Genomic DNA, 19,220 nt, shown 5'->3' with positions numbered 1-19,220 from the left:
CGTGATCCACATTCCCACTTATCATTGGCTGGAACCACTTCGTGACGTCAGAGAAAAAAATAGCCCACAAGGAAGCGCGTGTCCCGCAAGGTCCCGGTCAAGAAATCGAAGCACGCGTCGCGGTTCGTGGACGCGCAGAGACCCGGATGCTGGTTCTGGCTCGGCTGAGTGCAGAGCTCGCTGAGAAGGCGCGCGCACGCTGAGAAGGCGCGCGCACACTGACAGCACCGGCGGGGTTCCGGTTTCACGGTGAGTGTGAGTCTCGGACACGCGGTCTGTGTTTGAACGCTGTCACAGTGGGGCGTGGGGATGTTGCACTGTGTGCTCTGGGGCCACGAGCCCACGGATGTCCAAGATCCTGCGGCAGAAACCCAAACTCTTCTTCTCTTGTTCGTGATTTTGTCTCTCATGTGTCTGCAGAGCTGAAGGATGTCTGAAAAGGGGCCTCCTGAGGGGGAGCGTCCTCAGTCCCAAACCCAGTCCACCCTGTCCCCGTCCCAGGCCAAGTCCCAGTCCCAGCCTGGTTCCAGTTCATCCAGTGGGCCCAGCTCAGCCAGTCAGTCGTCGAGTGGCTCGGGGACTCTGAGCAGCGTGGACACTATCCCCGTAACGCTCGCGTCCGTCCCAGAGGAGCCCGAGCCGCAACCCTGGGGCCGCCTACTGCCCATGGTCCCGGGCTTCAGGAGCCACGGTACCGCTGCTCACAACACGCCGGCGCGCTGGCTCGTTCTCTGTTCACTCTGTTCTTAATCAGATTCCATTAAACTGAACATATTGTGCTGTGTCTGGAAATAGTAATTAGTAGAATTAGCAGCAGAATTAGCATAATCAGCCAGCCGAGCTCTGCTGTTCCATACTTTAAATAACACATGAAGTAATCAGGATACTTCTGTTCAGCAGACAGTGCTTCAGGTGTGACAGATCTTTAGACTGTAGATAAAAGATGGACGTGGCATCCTGGTTTTTTAACACCTCTTCCTGTTTCAAGCAGTGACCAAAGGATGAGCTAGCTGCTGCTGCTAATTAGCAACCAAATAAAATCCCAGAATTGCAGGTTTTGTAATTCCACGGGGGGGGCAGAAGACTGCATAGAGGAGCACTTCCTGTTTCCTGTTTGTTTGTTTACAGACTGCATAGAGGAGCACTTCCTGTTTCCTGTTTGTTTGTTTACAGACTGCATAGAGGAGCACTTCCTGTTTCCTGTTTGTTTGTTTACAGACTGCATAGAGGAGCACTTCCTGTTTCCTGTTTGTTTGTTTACAGACTGCATAGAGGAGCACTTCCTGTTTCCTGTTTATTTGTTTACAGACTGCATAGAGGAGCACTTCCTGTTTCCTGTTTGTTTGTTTACAGACTGCATAGAGGAGCACTTCCTGTTTCCTGTTTGTTTGTTTACAGACTGCATAGAGCAGCACTTCCCGTTTCCTGTTTGTTTGTTTACAGACTGCATAGAGGACCAGTACCTGTTTGGACGGGACTCCAGGTGTAACTACGTCCTGGAGGATCCAAATGACCGAAATTCCAGAAAGTTCCGAATCTACAGCAAGAAACACTTCAGGATCTACAGAGTGAGACTACTGCAGTACTACTACCACTGATATTAGCACTGATCGTACTGTGAGTACTGCGCTCACGGGGCTTTAACGTCGCTCTCTCCACCTGTGTGTGTCAGGAGGGCTCGGAGGTCTTCGTGGAGGACCTCAGTAATAACGGCACTTTTCTCGATGGGATTCCGATCGGGAAAGACAAGAAGCTTCCTCTGGTCAATAACGCTGTCATCTCTCTGGCTGAACAACGAAACCGAGGTGACTCCGCCCACCAGAACAGCACCTGAAAACACCTGGACACCCTGGTGCCGGTCTCACCTCCTGCTTATGTCTCTCTGCAGTCTTTGTCTTCATCGACCTGATGTCGGACGATCAGTCCAGCCTACCCAGAGACCTGCAAGAGAAATACCTACTGACCCGACGCATCGGCACGTGAGTTGTTTTGTGGCGTTGTGATGTCATTTCCTGTGCCACCCTGCTGACTGTGTGTGTTTCAGAGGAGTGTGTGGCGAGGTCCGGCTGGCTTTCGAGCGATCCACCTGCAGGAAGTTTGCAGTGAAAATCATAAACAAGAAGAACTTTCAGTCTGAAGGGGTGAGTCGCCTCATCTGCTCTCTGATTGGCTGAGACCCGCTGCTCGTTTCTTTCGACTGCGTGTTTGTCAGCAGGTGTGATGGTGTCAGTTCATTTATGAATTTTAATAGCATCAAAAATGCAGACACCCCTCTCTGTCAAACTAACAGTGCACTGCATGAAATCACCACTAGGGGGGCTTAAACTCTCAGTACACTGCTTAATTTAAATATTTCTGGTGCCAGCCAATCAGGTATTGAATTTAACTCAGTTTAACCCAATGAAATGTCAGCAAGGTGTGAAAACACAGATACCTCCCAGAGAACTACAAACATGGTGTCTCAACCTTATTTTGAGAGTTGAAGGGGAACAACCAATGGTGATCATGTGACTTATTTTTCTGTCCAATCACAGACGGCGACACGAAACGCAAAGACGGAGATTGACATCCTGCAGAGGGTCGACCACGTGAGTAACACCAACGAAGAAGAAGAAAAAGCACAAGTACAGGAACGTTCCTTTATCGCCAGTAACAACACTCATCCTTCCTTTCCTTCTCTTCACTCCTTGTCTCCTGCAGCCTTGTCTCATAAAGACGGAGGACTTCTATCAGACGGAGGAAAGTTTCTACATCGTGTTGGAGCTGTGCGTGAAACTCCACCTGTCTCTCTCACCTGTCTCTCAGGCCACGTCCACACTAATACGTTTTCGTTTTTTTCTCTCCATTTTGGCCTCGCGTCCAAACTGAGACGGCGTTTTCGCTCAAGGAAAACACCGCGTTTTGAAAACGGATACATTTGAACACGGTGCTTTTCCAAAATGATGACACATTTTAGTCATGTGATGCAGTCATGTGACCAATTAAACTAAGGTGGCGGAGGGCGTCACACAGCAGTTGTTTTGTTTGACAGCCCTAAAAAGATTAACATCAGTCTGTAGATGCTCCTGAGAGCTTTTCTTCAAATTCTTTAATTCTCACTCGCTTTTGCAACTTTGTACTTTTGTGTTACTCGCAGCAACGTCTCCACCTCATTGTGAGTCCATTTAAAAAACTCGGTGCTTTTCCTCCACATTTTGCTGCGACGCTTCAAAGAGCCAGAACGTAAATAAACGGCAGACAGAAATGAGGCAGGTCGAATCTTCTTGCGTTTCACACACGCGCAGGACTGGAACGGAAGTGTTTTGGGCCGTTTCAAAGTGGACGCACAACTCTGTGAAAACAACTGAAAATGATAGTGTGGACGTAGCCTCTCTCTCTCACCTGTGTCTCTCTCTCACCTTTCAGGATGGAGGGGGGGGAGCTGTTCCACAGAGTGAAGTCGACGCAGCAGCTCAACGAATCTGTTGCCAAACTTTATTTTTACCAGATGCTTCGTGCTGTGCAGGTTAGCTGGTGTTGCTATGGTAACGAGCACGCACACACACACAAACACACACAGGTGCAGCGACTGTAACTGTGTGTGTGTGTGTGTGTGTAGTATCTCCACAGTAACGGGATCATCCACAGAGACCTAAAGCCGGAGAACATCCTGCTGTCCTCACAGGACGACGTGTGTCTCATCAAGGTACGTGCGCTCACCTGCAGCATCACCTGCAGCATCACCACCTCCTCCCTCCTCACTGAGTGCGTGTGTGTGCGCGTCAGGTGACGGACTTTAACCAGTCTCGGATCCTGGAGGAGGCGGTGCTGATGAGGACTCTCTGTGGGACTCCATCTTACCTGGCTCCGGAGGTGTTCACGCACGCGTCCACCACAGGTTACGGGCTCGCCGTGGACGCCTGGAGCCTCGGCGTGCTGCTCTTCGTCTGGTAGGCTCCGGCCTCCTGCTGCAGGGTGATGATGGATGATTTGTGTTGTCAGAGAAACGCTTTCGTTTATTCACCTGTCGCGCCGCCTCGACTCGTGCACTCGCTCGTTTGCCCGCCTGGTTACCCTCGGCACATGAAAACAGAGCCGCTGCCGGCACGCCAGAGTCTGTTTCTACTTCCTGCGTGGAGCCATTGACATCGATCGCACAATTGATCTAAATCTATATTCAGACGAAAAAAACGTCAGAGTAGAAAAACTTTATTTTCTTCTGTAAAACCCACAAACATGTTTAACGAATCATTTTCATAACTTGAAGTGCAAAAAGGAAATTTTACATTTCTAAATAAAACAATTACAACACAACACACTGACCACTCGTGGTTTACGAGTCATTTATGGAACCTCGGCGGCGATGTCACCTGGCTCCTGCAGGCGTGTGACTGTCGAGGAAGCCGCAGAGAAACAGCCAGGGTCAGAGGTCAAACATCTCCACCTGAAAGCTGTGAAAATTTCTATGTAATGTTTGATGATTTGCTGAAACTCCGGCTTCATCACTGAGTCCTCCTCTCTCTCCTCCCTCCGTCAGCCTGGGAGGTTACCCTCCGTTCCACGAGAGCTTTGGTCATCAGTCGGTCACCGATCAGATCATCAGAGGAGAGTTCACCATGGTTCAGTCCAAGTGGAAGAGCGTCTCTGATCAAGGTACGAGCTGCTTCAGTTGAACTTTATCGATACTGTTAGTGATGACGGGCTCGCTGTCGGGCGCTCGCTTCATGATACCGCTGAGATTTTTCTAGAAACAAGCAAACGAGAGCTGCTCACACCGCGGAGTCACCGTCAGGCTCACGGTGTGTTCAGGTGTGTCAGTGAGTCACTGCGTGTTCCACAGTGCGTCGGGGGGCTCAGGACTTTTGCACAGCACTGTTTTGGTTCCATCTTGTTTGGAACCTGAGGGTGAAAGGCGGAGTTTCCTGTGTTTGGACTCACATGACCCGTCTGTGTTTCAGCCAAAGACGTGGTGAGGAAGCTGCTGGTCGTTGATCCGATGAAGAGGATGAGCATCGAGGAAGCTCTGCAGCACCCCTGGCTACAGGTAACGCCTCACCTGACGCGCCCCCCCCCCTCACTTAAATAACCACGCATCAGGCTGTGTTCAGTGTTTTTGTAGTGACTCCGCCCTCAACGATGGCGGTTGGCTGTCTGCAGCACAGCTGACGCCACAGCAGCAAGTCTTAAGAGGGTTAAAGATGTTCAGGTGCATTGTGGGAAGTGTAGGCTGCTCACTCTGTGATGGTTGCAGGACCAGAAGATGTTGGAGACGGCGCACAGGCTCATGTACCCGTCTGCAGAGGGAGGGGGGGCTGCTGCTGCCATGGTAACCACACACACAAACACAAACACAGTACAACCATGAGTTTGCCTCCTGATCCATTGAGCTCCTCCCCCTGCAGGAGGTGGAGTCGACCTCAGGAAGACACCTGAGGAAACGAGGACGAGAAGGAGACGGCGAGGAGCAACATCCCGCCAAACGGAGCCAAGCCCCGCCCTCTTCCTCTGTGTAGTCACATGTCTCTGCTGCTGAACCTGGTGTAAATAAAGTTTTCTAATAAAGATTTTTACATTTTTGCTGAGTCTCTTTAATGTGCTTGTTTGAACACGCCTACAGCTCCGCAGCTCCTCCTCCAGCCTGCGGGGGGCGCTCAGTCACAGACACTCAAGGGGCAAAGTACAAGCAGCTTTTTTTATTTTCATTTCAAAGCTCATTTCCTGTTAAAGTGCTTCAGCTGATTCAAACATTGAACTCCAACATTGATTCATCGATAGATTTATTGATTCTGTCATCGATCAGAGTCCAGGAACTCTGTGATGGCTCGAAGGCCTCTGAGGTTTTTAAAGCAGAAAAATCAAAGTGAAATTGAGCCGCTCCTTCATCCTCCTCCCACTCTCGGCTGACTCCTCCCCCTCGTGCAGATGTCACAGACGGGCTCGGCGGCGGTCTCTGAGGGCATACAGGACGCTGTGAGCTCCGTCAAATGCCTCGCCGACGGCCGACTGGACTCGACTCCTCCACCGCTGCAGCTGAGGACGCTCCTTCAGGACGTCTCTGCCCCCGCCCAGAGGCTGCAAGGAGACACACTGAGCATGCTCAGAACCAGACCGACACAAACAGAGGGTACGTTCAGAGTGCCCGCTCCTCTCGGGAGCGTTTCTAATCACAGCTGTCAGTCCTCAGAGTAAGGAAAGGAGCTTCAGTGCTTCCTTTAGCAGAGGAGACAGTGGAGCATCCTTCATGAGAAGAGAAGCAATAATCTGTTTTATGATCTGAACTCAGTCTGTGAAGGTTCTCAGACATCCAGCTCATCGTAGTCTGAGGAGCTCGGAAAGAAAAGCTTCGGGACTTGATCAGAGGAGCTTCTTCAGTTCTAAGAACAACGACTGGAGAGTCCCTAAGAGGGTCGTGGACCCCCTATTGATCCTCTTCCTCATCACACGAGTATCATGTCTAACTGCTCGCTGGGGCAGGGACAAGTTAAAAAGTGCAACACAAACAGGAAATAGACATGCTCTGCCTTCAAAGTAAAAGCTGCACTTTTGTTGGCAGCAGTGCAGAATTACAACTTTTACTTTGAAGGGGAAGCTTCTCCATTTCCTGTTTGTGTCTCAGTTTCACTGCAGCTGTTTGGAGACGAGCTCTCTGAACGTACCCAAAGAGACAAAAGGCTTCTCTGAGGAGGGCGGGGCTTGAGCATCCAGAAACTGACCTGCATGAGCTCGCACGCTGCGAGCAGGTCGGCCACAGTGATGTCATCACCGCAGAGGAAAGGCTGGCGGCGAAGAAACATGGACTCCAGTTTATCCAGCGTGTCATCAAGGTCGGAGAGAGCGCGATTCAAACGAGCCTCATCCACCGGAGAGCCAGACTGAGCTGGGAGCAGCACCTGAGGTGGGCGGAGACACAAAGCACACCTGAGCTCCTTCATGGCATTACAGCAGCTTTATATTCCTGATGATGTCAGAACAGGTGCGCCGCCGTCACAGAACCCCACGCTGCCGTCTCCTGATCAGCTGATTTCAGATATTTGAAGACGTGTTTTGCAAAATCAGGATTTTGGCTCCATACCTCCAGGATGAAGACTTTAGCAGCGTGCGGTCGTGTGTTGGTGTGATGCCACGCTGTGTACTCGTCCACTCGGGCTCGTCTCTCTGGTTGCCGTGGATACCAGTGCTCTGGGACATCGTTCTTGGTGGTGAGGTGCTTCAGGATGGCGTCGCTGCAACACATGACACAACCTGACGTTTACACTGAGCATGTGATTCCGACGTGACGTGACCCGTCCTGCCTCACAGGAACACACTTTAAATGGGTGAGTGTGTGTGTGTTTTAATCTCTAAAGTTAATTCAATTCAATTCCATTTTATTTATATAGCGCCAAATCACAACAAAAGTCGCCTCAAGGCGCTTCACAGACACAGAGAAAAACCCAACAATCATATGACCCCCTATGAGCAAGCACTTTGGCGACAGTGGGAAGAAAAAACTCCCTTTTAACAGGAAGAAACCTCCAACAGAACCAGGCTCAGGGAGGGGCGGGGCCATCTGCTGTGATTGGTTGGGGTGAGAGAAGGAGAAGTTAGAAATATCCTGTCTCAGAGTGACGCTGAAAAACTAGTTCATGCATTTATTACTTCCAGGCTGGACGACTGTAATTCATTATTATCAGGAAGTCCTAAAAACTCCCTGAAAAGCCTTCAGTTAATCCAAAATGCTGCAGCAAGAGTCCTGACAGGGACTAGAAAGAGAGAGCAGATTTCTCCTGTTTTGGCTTCCTGTTAAATCCAGAATTCAAAATCCTGCTCCTCACATACAAGGTCTTAAATAATCAGGCCCCATCTTATCTTAATGACCTTGTAGCACCATATCACCCTATTAGAGCACTTCGCTCTCACACTGCAGGCCTACTTGTTGTTCCTAGAGTATTTAAAAGTAGAATGGGAGGCAGAGCCTTCAGTTTTCAGGCCCCTCTTCTGTGGAACCAGCTTCCAGTTTGGATTCAGGAGACAGACACTATCTCAACTTTCAAGATTAGGCTTCAAACTTTCCTTTTTGCTAAAGCATATAGTTAGGGCTGGACCAGGTGACCCTGAATCCTCCCTTAGTTATGCTGCAATAGACGTAGGCTGCCGGGGATTCCCATGATGTACTGGGTGTCTCCTTTCCAGTCACCTTTCTCACTCACTATGTGTTAACAGACCTCTCTGCACTGAATCATATCTGTTATTAACCTCTGTCTCTCTTCCACAGCATGTCTTTATCCTGTCTTCCTTCTCTCAACCCAACCAATCACAGCAGATGGCCCCGCCCCTCCCTGAGCCTGGTTCTGCCGGAGGTTTCTTCCTGTTAAAAGGGAGTTTTTCCTTCCCACTGTCGCCAAAGTGCTGCTCATAGGGGGTCATATGATTGTTGGGCTTTTCTCTGTATGTATTATTGTAGGGTCTACCTTACAATATAAAGCACCTTGAGGCGACTGTTGTTGCGATTTGGTGCTGTGTAAATAAAATTGAATTGTGTGTGTGTACCTCTCTGTGAGGACAAAGCCGTCGTCCACCATGACAGGAACCTTCTGCATGGGGTTCAGCTTGGTGAAGTCCGGAGTCCGATGTTCTCCTGCACACACAAGAGAAGCTAAAAACAAAGTCCACTCAAAACTCAGGTCATATAAAGCGGCCTGCAGCCGTCTGAGCAGCAGCTTCATTCAGAACTCCGATGGGAAACCAAGTGATTTAAGATTCCCAGAATAATGATCTGTTGTTATTTTTTTGTTTCCGAAACATGTAAACTGTGTGAAAATCGGACATTCAGTGAGTTTAAGAGCGCCGAATGTCCCCGACCAGCCTCATGACGTTTTCTATGAGGATCAGTTCGGTTTGGACGCAGTTTCCTCTCACGGGGTCAGAGAGAGCTTAAATCCGGAGATTTTGAGTGAGGTCTGGCGGGCTCTGTGCACCGCTCGGATGTAGGTCAAAGTTCTTCGGGTCGGAGTTCAGCTGAAGTTGTGTGCCCACAAACCGCTCTGGGTGCGCCGAGTGCGTACACGGGTGAGCAGGCGGTCAGAGGACTAGTTAGCCGCTCGGCTAGTCGGTTAGTTAACCGGCTGGTTGGTTAACCAGCCTGTCAGCAGCTCACCTTTCCGCAGCGCCACGGTGCGCACTCTGTGCGGGATTTTGGTGCAGGTGAGCAGGATGTGCACCGCCCGGCAGGGCTGCGATAGAAGGTCCAGGTACACCTCCACCAGCCGGCCTGTTGTCATGGTGACCGAGGCGTTTTTATCCGTTAAACCAGCGAAAAAAGCACAAAAAAGCGTGAGCAGGCAGCCGTCCGTCTTCCTCTGAGGTTCTGCAGCCTGACAGCTGCTCCACAGCGCCCCCTGCAGCCGCACAGACAACTGCAGCCCAGAAAAGGTTACACCTTCCTGGGAGGACACTGCAGCGCCTCCTTGACACCTCCTTCAGAGGAAACACAGAAGCATCATGACAGGACGACCCTCTTCCTCTGTGTAGTCACCCAACAATCATAGAGGTTTACATCAGCACTGCAGCAACTTCTGCTGTTATAACCTCACATTACTTTTCTCAGCTTATATATACACTAACTTATTGGAAGTTACATGTTTACTTTTTAATGCACCGGTACAATCACACAACCTGCACTTTTCTAAATATTCTTAACTATTTAAACATGTTTCAGTATCCTGCTCAGTCTGCACACTGATTTTAACAACTGCACTGTGCTCTGCTCTGGTAACTACTGTCCATGATGTAAATATGTAAAAATTGTGTTTTTTGTTTTCTGTTCTGTGTCCTGTTCTTTTTGTATATATGTGTGTTTTTATTGCTGCTGACACAACCAAATTTCCCCCTGTGGGATAATTAAAGGATTATTCTATTCTCCTGTAAACTGTGAGCGTGTCCGTGGCGTGTGCTGTGTTCAGACTGCATGAACAGCTGCTGTGTTTACCTTCTCTCTCAAACTATTTCAGAGTCGAATTAGTTTTAAAGAAAATGAGGAACGCTTCACGAATTTGCGTGTCATCCTTGCGCAGGGGCCATGCTAATCTTCTCTGTATCGTTCCAATTTTAGTATATGTGCTACCGAAGTAACACGACCACCCGGGGCCCGTCTGCGCCTTATGAGCCCGTCTGCGCCTTATGAGCCCGTCAGCGCTGGAGGCGCTCACGGTCACGGTGAGGCGCCGAGCCGAGGCCCAGACCGTTCCGAGGCGCCGGGAAGCGGCACCACCGACACCTCCAGCGCTGCCGGGTCGCTTTCATCCCCGCCATCAGTCCCCGCGGCTCAGCGGCTCAGCGGACCGGGTCTGGGTCCGATCCCCCCGCTCTACTTCAGGCTGCGCCTCACAGAGGCACAGGGGCATTGTGGGAAATTTACACAGGCCGGTTTACATCAACAGGTCAGGATTGGACGGCTGAAGGCGCCATAACAAAGGGCCGACCCAACGCCCTCCTCCCACAGTCCCAGCCATCCACCCAGCCCCCACCCGCCCTGCAGGTCAGAGTCCGACACGGGAGGGGAACGCGGTGTGACGTCGCCCTGCTGCCTGTGAGCAGGGTTAGACACGAGGAGCTCAGAGAGACTAAGGCTACGTCCACACGTACACGGGTATTTTTGAAAACGGAAAATCTCCGTTTTAAAAAATAATCCCGTCCACACGTAAACGCAGAAATGAAGGAAAACGCTGCTAGGAACCAGGGGCGGATCTAGAAGGGTGGCATGGGGTGGCAAGGGATCATTTTAGGGTGGCCACCCCAGTTTTGCATATGACAGTGTTGTTTATTAAAATAAGATAGCATTAACAGTTTGAGCGTAGTTACAGTCAGCAGTGAATATAAATGCTAAAACTGAATATATTGCATAGTGTCGTCGTCCCCCCCTCCACCAGTAACAAATGGTTCAGCCCATAGCAGGACGGCTTTTTTCTTGTTTTCAGTAGCAAGCGATGCTTATGATCGTGCCAGAGCACATTTTGAACAACACCATGGGAATTTCGCTTTTTACACAGGTGGGTGGATGTTACACTGTGGAAATGGAAGGAAGGTGAGTGTTATTAACCCTCTGTGGTCCACGGACACGCTGCACCTCCAAATCACATGACTGATGTAAGCTGACACAGCAACAAGCTGCAGCCACGCTGAGTCTCTGTTTCAGCCCACATTGAAAGTTCGGACTTCAATGTTTTTAAATTTTAATTACAGGCCAGTAAATCCAGAGTTATGATCATATATATAAGCCACGCTTTTTTCTAAATACTGTCGTCACATTTGTGTGTGTGTGTTTTAAGCGTTTTGTAAGGACAGCGCGAAAACAGTAAAGAAAGGAAAAAAGCCACCTCTTTCCTATTGGTGGAAAAATGCACCATGTCGACCAATTAAAAAAAAAAGTCAACATGTGGGATTTGATTGTTTAGGAAGAGGGAAAAGTTTGGGGAGTGACGGTAACGGCAGCGAGACAGAGCGAGAGAGAGAGAGAGAGTTTAGCTGTGGGAGATTTGTGACGTGTGGAGTGTTTACTTAGTGTGTTGTGTTGTCTTGTGTAGTCGTTCTGTTGTGTAGTCGTTTTGTTTTGTGTGTCAGTGAGTGCACTAATGAATGTCACAGAGGCACATTTGCAATGTAAACACTGTCACTAAGTAGAAAACCAGCGGAGTGATACACCTGCTGTTGTCAGGCCTGCAGGTTTATCCCTGCGCTCTTCTGTCTTTTGGTGGACAAACTTGTTTTTTACTGGCACACATCATTTGTGGGGCATCTTAATGCGACACCTGATTGTTCTCTCATTTTAGTTTTAGTAATATTTTTAAATGGTTGTACAAAATAAAAAACGGCAGGTGTATCGGCTGCATTTTTAGATAAATAGTTGTTTATGTTTACAAAATGTACATTTTATATTTGCATTTCAAGTTATAAAAATTTACTCAACATGTCTGTGGTTTTATTACAGTAAAAAAAATACTACTAGGATTTTAAGTTCTTTGTGTGATTTCAGATCAGTAACACTAATGCAGTATGTCAGTGAAAAAACAACTAAATTCAGTTGAACTGAAAAGATTGATACCAAACAAGGCAACGGGGGAAAAAACAAAACAAAATGAAACAATCTGAGGGTGAAACACAAACGTAAACTCAAAAGGAGTCAAAAATGTCCGGTTGTATTTCAGACCTCAGAGGGTTAATCCAACAAATCATGAAAAATTAGGTTTACATGTTTGTTCATGACAGTGCAGATTTCTGACATTTTGTGTAATTTAAGCTGTAACAATGTGACTGTTTTCTAACAAAAACAGTGAAACTTAAGTTAGACTTGTGTTTGTAAACGAAGCGCCCCATGTTGTGTAGCTTTCTGGATTTTATACTCATTGGGCTACATATTTATTTATCATACAGGCTATACAGTACATAGCATCAAAACTCACATGTTTTATGTAACTAGTGTGTAATCATGTGGGCTACAGACAATAATTAAGTTATAGACTATATTTATATGAAAAACGTGTATACTTACTGCATTTGAATCATTTTAACCACATGTAACCACCTGCATATGTGTTTGAAAAAAAAATGCCACCCTCATGCCACCCTAAGAAAATTTCTCTACATCCGCCCCTGCTAGGAACATGCCAAAGCAACAGGTGGCGATATATTCCTAACCGTGTAAAAATGTTGGCCAATCAGATGTCTAGAAGCCTCGGTGGGAAAAAGTAAACAAAGCTGGGGCATAGAAGCAGAACCGAGTCGTATGTGTGGAGGGACAGTAACTGTGTGTGTATATGTAAGCATTTAAACACTGCAGAGAGAACAATTAACAGTATTGTAGAAATTCATTTCACCAAAACAATAACGTGGCGCACAGTGTGACGTCAAAAAAGGCGCACACCTTTGACGTTTTCTCCGTTTTTCTCGTCCACACGTAAATGCAAAAACTGAGTTTTCGAAAATATCCACCCTGGCAGGCGTTTTTAGAAATCTCCGTTTTCAGTCACCGAAAACGCCGTTTACGTGTGGACGAAAGGTGCAAACGCATAGAAAAATCTGCGTTTTCAAAAATACCCGGGTACGTGTGGACGTAGCCTAAATTTCATAACTGATCGGTTTTAACCAGAGGTGGCAAACATACAGACTTTCTTTACTCAAACAGAAGTACAGATACGTGGGTTAAAATACTCCAGTTGAAGTACTGAAGCAAGTTTTTTACTCAAAAGCTGTGAAATGTACCAAAGTAAGAAAGTATAAAGTAGCTCTATGAACAGTTTTTGTACGAAGGTAACTGAACCTTTTGTTGTATTAACTATGCCTGCACAATAAATCAAAAATTTATTGTCATCGCGATATCAGCCTGCGTGATGGGCCCATCGCAAAAGACGACGTAAAATGCGATAATTGGGTACCTTAAAATGTTTACACACGTGTTTTAAAGAATTTGCCAATCAAAGAACCCCCTTTATACATTTGACCAGTCGAATAGAGCCCTTCACGGCATTAACCAATCAAATGGATTAGAGGCCCGCTTACTACGCAGGTGGGAAGCGAACAACGCTGCAGCAACGAGTCAGAGTTGTAAAGGCAGAGAGCGAGACGCATGACGAGAACGCTACTGACTATGAACTCCTGCTTAAAAAAAAATAGTACCTCGCTTATTTGGAGGTACTTTGGATTTGATAAAGACGACGTTCTCCAAACACAGGTGCTCTGCAAAACTTGCAGAACACTCGTGGCAACCACCAGAGGAAACACGACTAATCTCCTCCATCATCTTCAATACAACCACAGAGAACTGTTTGAAGAGTTCTAGAAAGACAGGGCTAGCCAAACAAAGGTTGCTAATGTTAAGACAAAGAGCGCAGCAGTCCAACAGCCGTCTCTGTATCAGAGTTTTTCAAGTGGAACAATTTATGAGGAAATGTCGAAGCGGTACAAAGAAATAACAGAGGCCATTACACATTTTTTGACAAAGACATGATGCCTATAAATACAGTTAGCAGAGAGGGCTTCACCACTCTGATACATAAAGTGGACCGGAGATACCACATCCCCTCACGAAACTACTTTTCCCATGTCGCCATTCCACAAATGTATGAAACATGCCGGAAGACCGTCACGTTTGAACTGAGCCAAGCTGAAAACTACGCAAGCGCTACAGTAAAGTTTCCTCTTCAGTTTTGACTTACATCATAACTACTTGGTGAGTGGTAAAATGATGAACAGCTGCACTGAGATAATTTGCAGTATAATTTAAGTTATGTTTATTTAAAACTAATTCTAGAGACCGGGAAGGATGTCTTTCAGAATTCAAGCCTCAGAAATTTTTTTATGGGGGCAATGTTTCAATGTTAAAGTGCACTTTGTTGTTACTCTGCTAATACAGCAGCTTTCATTAAATAAAACTGTTGCAGTAAAACGGAAATTATGTATTCGTTTTTTTGGGGTTTTTTTGCTATTTATTTTATCGCAAGTCATATCGTTATCGCAGTTTTGATCACAGTTATCGCACATTGCAGGTTTTCCTAATATCGTGCAGCCCTAGTATTAACATAATAATATTAGCAGATGACAATATAAAATGTATTCAAAGTTATTTAGAACTTTGTCATTCTAATGAGTGTACTTAGTTTAAATCTGTAGGACACAAGTAGTGAAAGAGAATTTTAAAAACACCTGTTTTCTCTCTCCACATGTTAGCGGGCGACTTTGCCTCCACACCTGAAAACTACAATTGTCAGGGTCCCAGGGACCCAGTTATGGACTAATATTATAATGTATGTATTTTGTATTGCTGTCCCTCGTTCTCCCTGCTTGTAGACATATGTGCATGTAGGTGTGTGTGTGTGGGTGTGGCCCTGGCAGGTGATTGGCCACACCTGAAGACCTTGACACACCTGCAGCTGATCAGGCCTGTCGGAGGAGCTACTTGAGAGTGTGGTGGAGCTCTCTCCGACGCTGGATCATTGCGTGGCTTCACGTTAGTCTCTCGACCAGTTCTTAGTTTGAGTCTCCTGCATTGTTGTGTGTCTGACAGCTGCCTCTCTCTTATGTCCCCAGGAGTAGGGGGAGACGAGAGGCCAGCGAGCACGGGGTGCTCATCACAGAGAAGCGGAGACAGGAGCACGAACACTGGGAAGAGAACGTCACAGGAGTCGGGAGAGCACGGGATTTATTGTCATGTTTTTCCATCACTGTAAATAAACGCACTGTTTATACACAGAGCACCGCGCCTGGGTCCTCATTCCCCATCCCCACGGTCTGCCCACATCACAACAATGACAACAGTTGGAGGTTAAAGTGAGGATTAGCAGGTGAGGGGACACTGTGTAGTGGCTCAGCACACCTTTAACACTAAGCTCTCTTCTTCCTGTCCTCTCCTGTCTTCCTGCATGTCTGAGTGAACTTAGCTCTCTTTCTTTTCTCTCCCTGTCAAATCCAAGCGCTGCTGCACTGTGAGACAAACCGCACAGAGACACTTTACTGCCTGTCACGGCCTTTTAAGTGTCAAAACAAAAAGTACTCCAGTAAAAGGCTGTAGGTGGCAACAGGTGGTTTGTGTCAGAATGCACTTCCAACTTGATTCTTTAAAAAATGTGTTTATTTTGTGCTAAATCATAAACCAAGAATCAACCCAATGCTTTCTTACGACTTCGATGTCAACAAAAGTTTACTTAATCTGATTCCACAAGTTCAAAAAGTGGTCAGAAAATCATTTTAAACCTTCCTGTTGTCCCACTTGACATTTGACAAACAAACAAAAAAAAATAAGTATACCTAAGTCCTTATTTCACTTCCCACCTCTGGTTTTTACAAGGATCTCCAACACCACTGGCTGACATGCAGCTAAAACCACGATATCATGACTTCAGGCTCGCGTCCTCTACCAGAGGCCTGGGAGCTTGAGGGTCCTGCGCAGTATCTTAGCTGTTCCTAGGACTGCGCTCTTCTGGACAGAGATCTCCGATGTTGTTCCTGGGATCTGCTGGAGCCACTTGCCTAGTTTGGGGGTCTACCACCACTATGTCCGGTTGGTTAGCCACCACCATTTTGTCCGTCTGTATCTGGAAGTCCCACAGGATCTTAGCTCGGTCATTCTCCACCACCGTCTCCCATGTTGACCTCGGGACTTCCAGGTTATACTCGGCACAGATGTTCCTGTATACTACGCCGGCCACTTGGTTATGGCGTCCATGTATGCCCTGCCTGCTAGCATCTTGCACCCTGCTGTTATGTGCTGGATTGTCTCTGGAGCATCTTTACACAGCCTGGGGTCTTGCCTGGTGTGATAGACCCCAGCCTCTATGGATCTTGTGCTCAGAGCTTGTTCCTGTGCTGCCATGATTAGTGCCTCTGTGCTGTCTTTCAGTCCAGCTTTGTCCAGCCACTGGTAGGATTTCTGGGTATCAGCCACCTCCTCTATCTGCCGGTGGTACATACCGTGCAGGGGCCTGTCCTTCCATGATGGTTCTTGCTCCCCTTCTTTCTCGGGTTTCTGTTGCCTGACATTTTCACCAAACACACAGTCAGTTATGGCCATCTTCCTGATGTACTTCCATATGCTGTTCCAGTATTGCTCCGTCTCCAGCCTTGGTGGGGCTGGTTTTATATTGTCCCCCTGTCACTGCGAGTACACCTTGGATGGTTCAGTGGAGAACATCTAGTTTATTCTCCTGCCTTCGATCTCTCTGGTGTACCTCTTCAAGGCCAAGGCTGTGAGTCTTTCCATGGCAGTTTCCGAGACCCTTTGTACTTAGGTATCCATCTACAGTGGTGGGAATTGTTTTTGTATATTTGTCACCCTTAGATGTTTCAGACAAAAATGTAAATGTTAGACAAAGATAACACAACTAAACACGATGCAGTTTGTAAATGAAAGTGCTTATTATTAAAGGGAACAAACCCAAGCCTACATGGCTCTGTGTGATTGGCCCTAAACCTAATAACTGGTTGGGGCACCCTTGGCACCAACACCTGCAATCAAGCGTCTGTGATAAGTAGCAACGAGCCTTTTACAGCTGTGGAGGAACTTCAGCCCACTCATCTTTGGAGAATTGTTGTAATTCAGCCCCACTGGAGGGGTTTCGAGCATGAACTGCTTATTTAAGGTCATGCCACAGCATGTCAATCGGAGTCAGGTCAGGACTTTGAGTAGCCCAAAGTCTCCAGTCCCTGACCATCACACTACCACCACCATATTTTACTGCTGGTATGATGTTCATTTTCTGAAAAGCTGTGGTAGTTTTATGCCAGATGTAATGGGACACACACATCTGTCCCAAAGGTCTTGGGGATCATCCAGATGTTTTCTGGCAAACTGAGACGAGCCTTTACGTTCCTTTAGCTCAGCAGTGGTTTTCTCCATGAACCCTGCCATTCAGGCCATTTTGCCCAGTCTCTTTCTTATGGTGGAGTCATGAACTCTGACCTTAACTTCAGTTCTCTGGATGTTGTTCTGGGGTCTTTTCTTCTTTTTGCTCTTTGGGTAATTTTGGTTGGCGGGCCACTCCTGGGAATGTTCACCACTGTTCCATGTTTTCACCGTATGTGGATAATGGCTGTCACCATGGATCACTGGACTCCCACAGCTTTAAAAAGACCAGATAAGAAGTTTGCGTACAAAAGATTTTCTGGAGGAGGACAGACATTTGTTTAGAACTCTTAAAGATGTCGAAGAAGCTCCTTTAAGCAATTACTTTGGTGTTCCTCCACCTCCAAAGAAATGTCAGAAGGAGTCCGAACCGCAAAAGAAGCGCGTATTCTCGGAAAAGTGGTTGCAGGAGGTGAGCTGGCTTCAAACAAACAATGAACGCACAGAGATGTGGTGCAGAATATGCTGTGAAAATCCCACTCTCGCGGACAAAAACAGTGCCTTTTATATGGACGCAAACGCGCGTTGCAACTTCTTATCTGGTGCGCGTCTTTTATTTTGACAGCGCGTGCGCACCTGCGGACCACTTATGTGCACCCCTGGTTATAACATAAATTAACTGTGGTGTATCACATCTTTGAAAAGCTGAGTTCAATCTCTCTGGCCTGATTACTGCCACACCTGTTCCCAATAAGGGCATCACTTAAATCTTTCTCAACACTTCCTCTAACGTCCAGCAGAGGCAGCAGTGAGTCAGCCCCCGCACACTCTCACGTTAAAATAAACATGTTTAAAGCCTCAGAGACTGTTTTGATAATTTTCCCCTCAGAGCACCTGTACAGGAGACGGATGACTTTAGAACTCACATTAAGGGTTTTAATTTGCATTATTAAGGCGTGGCCTCTTTGACTGACAGGTGATGTCACACGGCAGGTAACCTCAGCCTCAAAGGTGTGACGTAAACTTGATTCATCTCCTCAGATGACGACATGCTTCCAGTGTTTTTGTGAAGTTTTCTGTGAATGGACAATAGCATGGCGCCGTTGTCTGTTCTCATCAGCACGCTGAAGCTCTGGGACTACACAAAGGAAAGGTACGCTCTGTCTCAGTGTGTGAAGATGAGAATCAGAAGTACTCCGTCTTCGCCAACTTGTCTGTCACAGGAAGCAAAGCTGACCTTTGACCTCTATGTACCCCTCACCTGTAATCTGTGGCTCTAAATCCAAGGTTTAATGATGAGGATTATTCCATTTTGGGAATTCCAAAACTTATTCCCGGTAACTGTCTGTGCAGTTTTCAAGGAACAGGTCATGTGACCTGCAGTGTGCGTTTGGTCCACCATGGCGTGATGACTCATTTCGGACGCTGTCTGCACATGCCGAGGAGAGACATGCCGTCTGTTGTATTAGCAGCTTCGCAGCTGAGACCGGATCATTTCAGACGTGAGTTCATCCCTAAATTCAGATGGTCAGTGCGAGAATAAAAGCTCGACGTCAGCTCGGTTCAGCCCTCACAGGACGCAGGCCCTGACCTTTGACCCGTGTGTTTCAGTGGATCGTGTCCGACTTGGACCTTCAGACCAAAGACATCATTAAGAAGCTCACAGGTTTGACCTTCACCCTTTCACACCACTTCGCTACACAAAGGGGCTGAGGCTTAGAATTTTCTGTGACTGTCTTCACTATGAGAACTCTGTTTAGGAGGAAGCTCTGTGGATTTGTCGCTGGTCTTCTGGTTTTTGGTTCTGTTTCCGTGTCTGTGGATACGTGGTGACCTTAACCACCTGTCATACGACAGAAAACATCATCACGTTCGCCGCACTGGAAAACCACAAGACCATCAAACTGTGTTCGCCGCAGTCCACAGCCTG

The 19,220-nt window shown here is 47.3% G+C and overlaps 2 protein-coding genes and 1 non-coding gene across 3 annotated transcripts; 1 reads left to right on the top strand and 2 right to left on the bottom strand.

Moving 5' to 3' along the window:
* Window positions 1-138: 138 nt before the first annotated feature.
* chek2 (checkpoint kinase 2) lies at window positions 139-5,556 on the top strand. The gene is made up of 15 exons (XM_084945597.1): window positions 139-249; window positions 421-691; window positions 1,444-1,568; window positions 1,673-1,805; window positions 1,889-1,979; window positions 2,045-2,141; window positions 2,535-2,588; window positions 2,701-2,765; window positions 3,406-3,505; window positions 3,599-3,685; window positions 3,766-3,929; window positions 4,517-4,632; window positions 4,938-5,023; window positions 5,231-5,305; window positions 5,382-5,556. Exons 2-15 carry the CDS (start codon window positions 430-432, stop codon window positions 5,490-5,492), a joined length of 1,566 nt encoding a protein of 521 aa, XP_084801723.1. The 5' UTR covers window positions 139-249; window positions 421-429; the 3' UTR covers window positions 5,493-5,556.
* Window positions 5,557-5,657: 101 nt separating this feature from the next.
* On the bottom strand, window positions 5,658-9,348 carry gstt2 (glutathione S-transferase theta 2). Its single transcript, XM_084945602.1, has 5 exons — window positions 9,116-9,348; window positions 8,509-8,596; window positions 7,052-7,202; window positions 6,693-6,869; window positions 5,658-6,051 (listed from the first exon to the last, which is right to left on the bottom strand). The coding sequence occupies exons 1-5, from the start codon at window positions 9,237-9,239 to the stop codon at window positions 5,905-5,907; spliced, it is 687 nt and encodes a 228-aa protein (XP_084801728.1). The 5' UTR covers window positions 9,240-9,348; the 3' UTR covers window positions 5,658-5,904.
* A 638-nt stretch (window positions 9,349-9,986) lies between these two features.
* Window positions 9,987-10,092, bottom strand: LOC146376964 (U6 spliceosomal RNA). Its single transcript, XR_014801887.1, has one exon. It is a non-coding gene; the product is annotated as a U6 spliceosomal RNA (small nuclear RNA).
* Window positions 10,093-19,220: the final 9,128 nt, after the last annotated feature.

Source organism: Perissodus microlepis, chromosome 12, assembly GCF_051167445.1.
Source record: "Perissodus microlepis isolate ML-2025 ecotype Zambia chromosome 12, ASM5116744v1, whole genome shotgun sequence".
Lineage (NCBI taxonomy): Eukaryota > Metazoa > Chordata > Actinopteri > Cichliformes > Cichlidae > Perissodus > Perissodus microlepis.
This window is presented reverse-complemented; position numbering and strand designations above follow the sequence as displayed.

Bases quoted from the DNA above. Each gene is read 5' to 3' on its own strand.
- chek2 (XM_084945597.1), top strand. From the start codon at position 430: ATGTCTGAAAAGGGGCCTCCTGAGGGGGAGCGTCCTCAGTCCCAAACC. The intron at 2,589-2,700 runs GTGAGTAACACC...TGTCTCCTGCAG, and splicing joins TCCTGCAGAGGGTCGACCAC to CCTTGTCTCATAAAGACGGA. The intron at 4,633-4,937 runs GTACGAGCTGCT...TCTGTGTTTCAG, and splicing joins GAAGAGCGTCTCTGATCAAG to CCAAAGACGTGGTGAGGAAG.
- gstt2 (XM_084945602.1), bottom strand. From the start codon at position 9,239: ATGACAACAGGCCGGCTGGTGGAGGTGTACCTGGACCTTCTATCGCAG. The intron at 7,203-8,508 runs GTACACACACAC...CATGTGTTGCAG, and splicing joins GGCTTTGTCCTCACAGAGAG to CGACGCCATCCTGAAGCACC. The intron at 6,870-7,051 runs GTATGGAGCCAA...CGCCCACCTCAG, and splicing joins CTAAAGTCTTCATCCTGGAG to GTGCTGCTCCCAGCTCAGTC.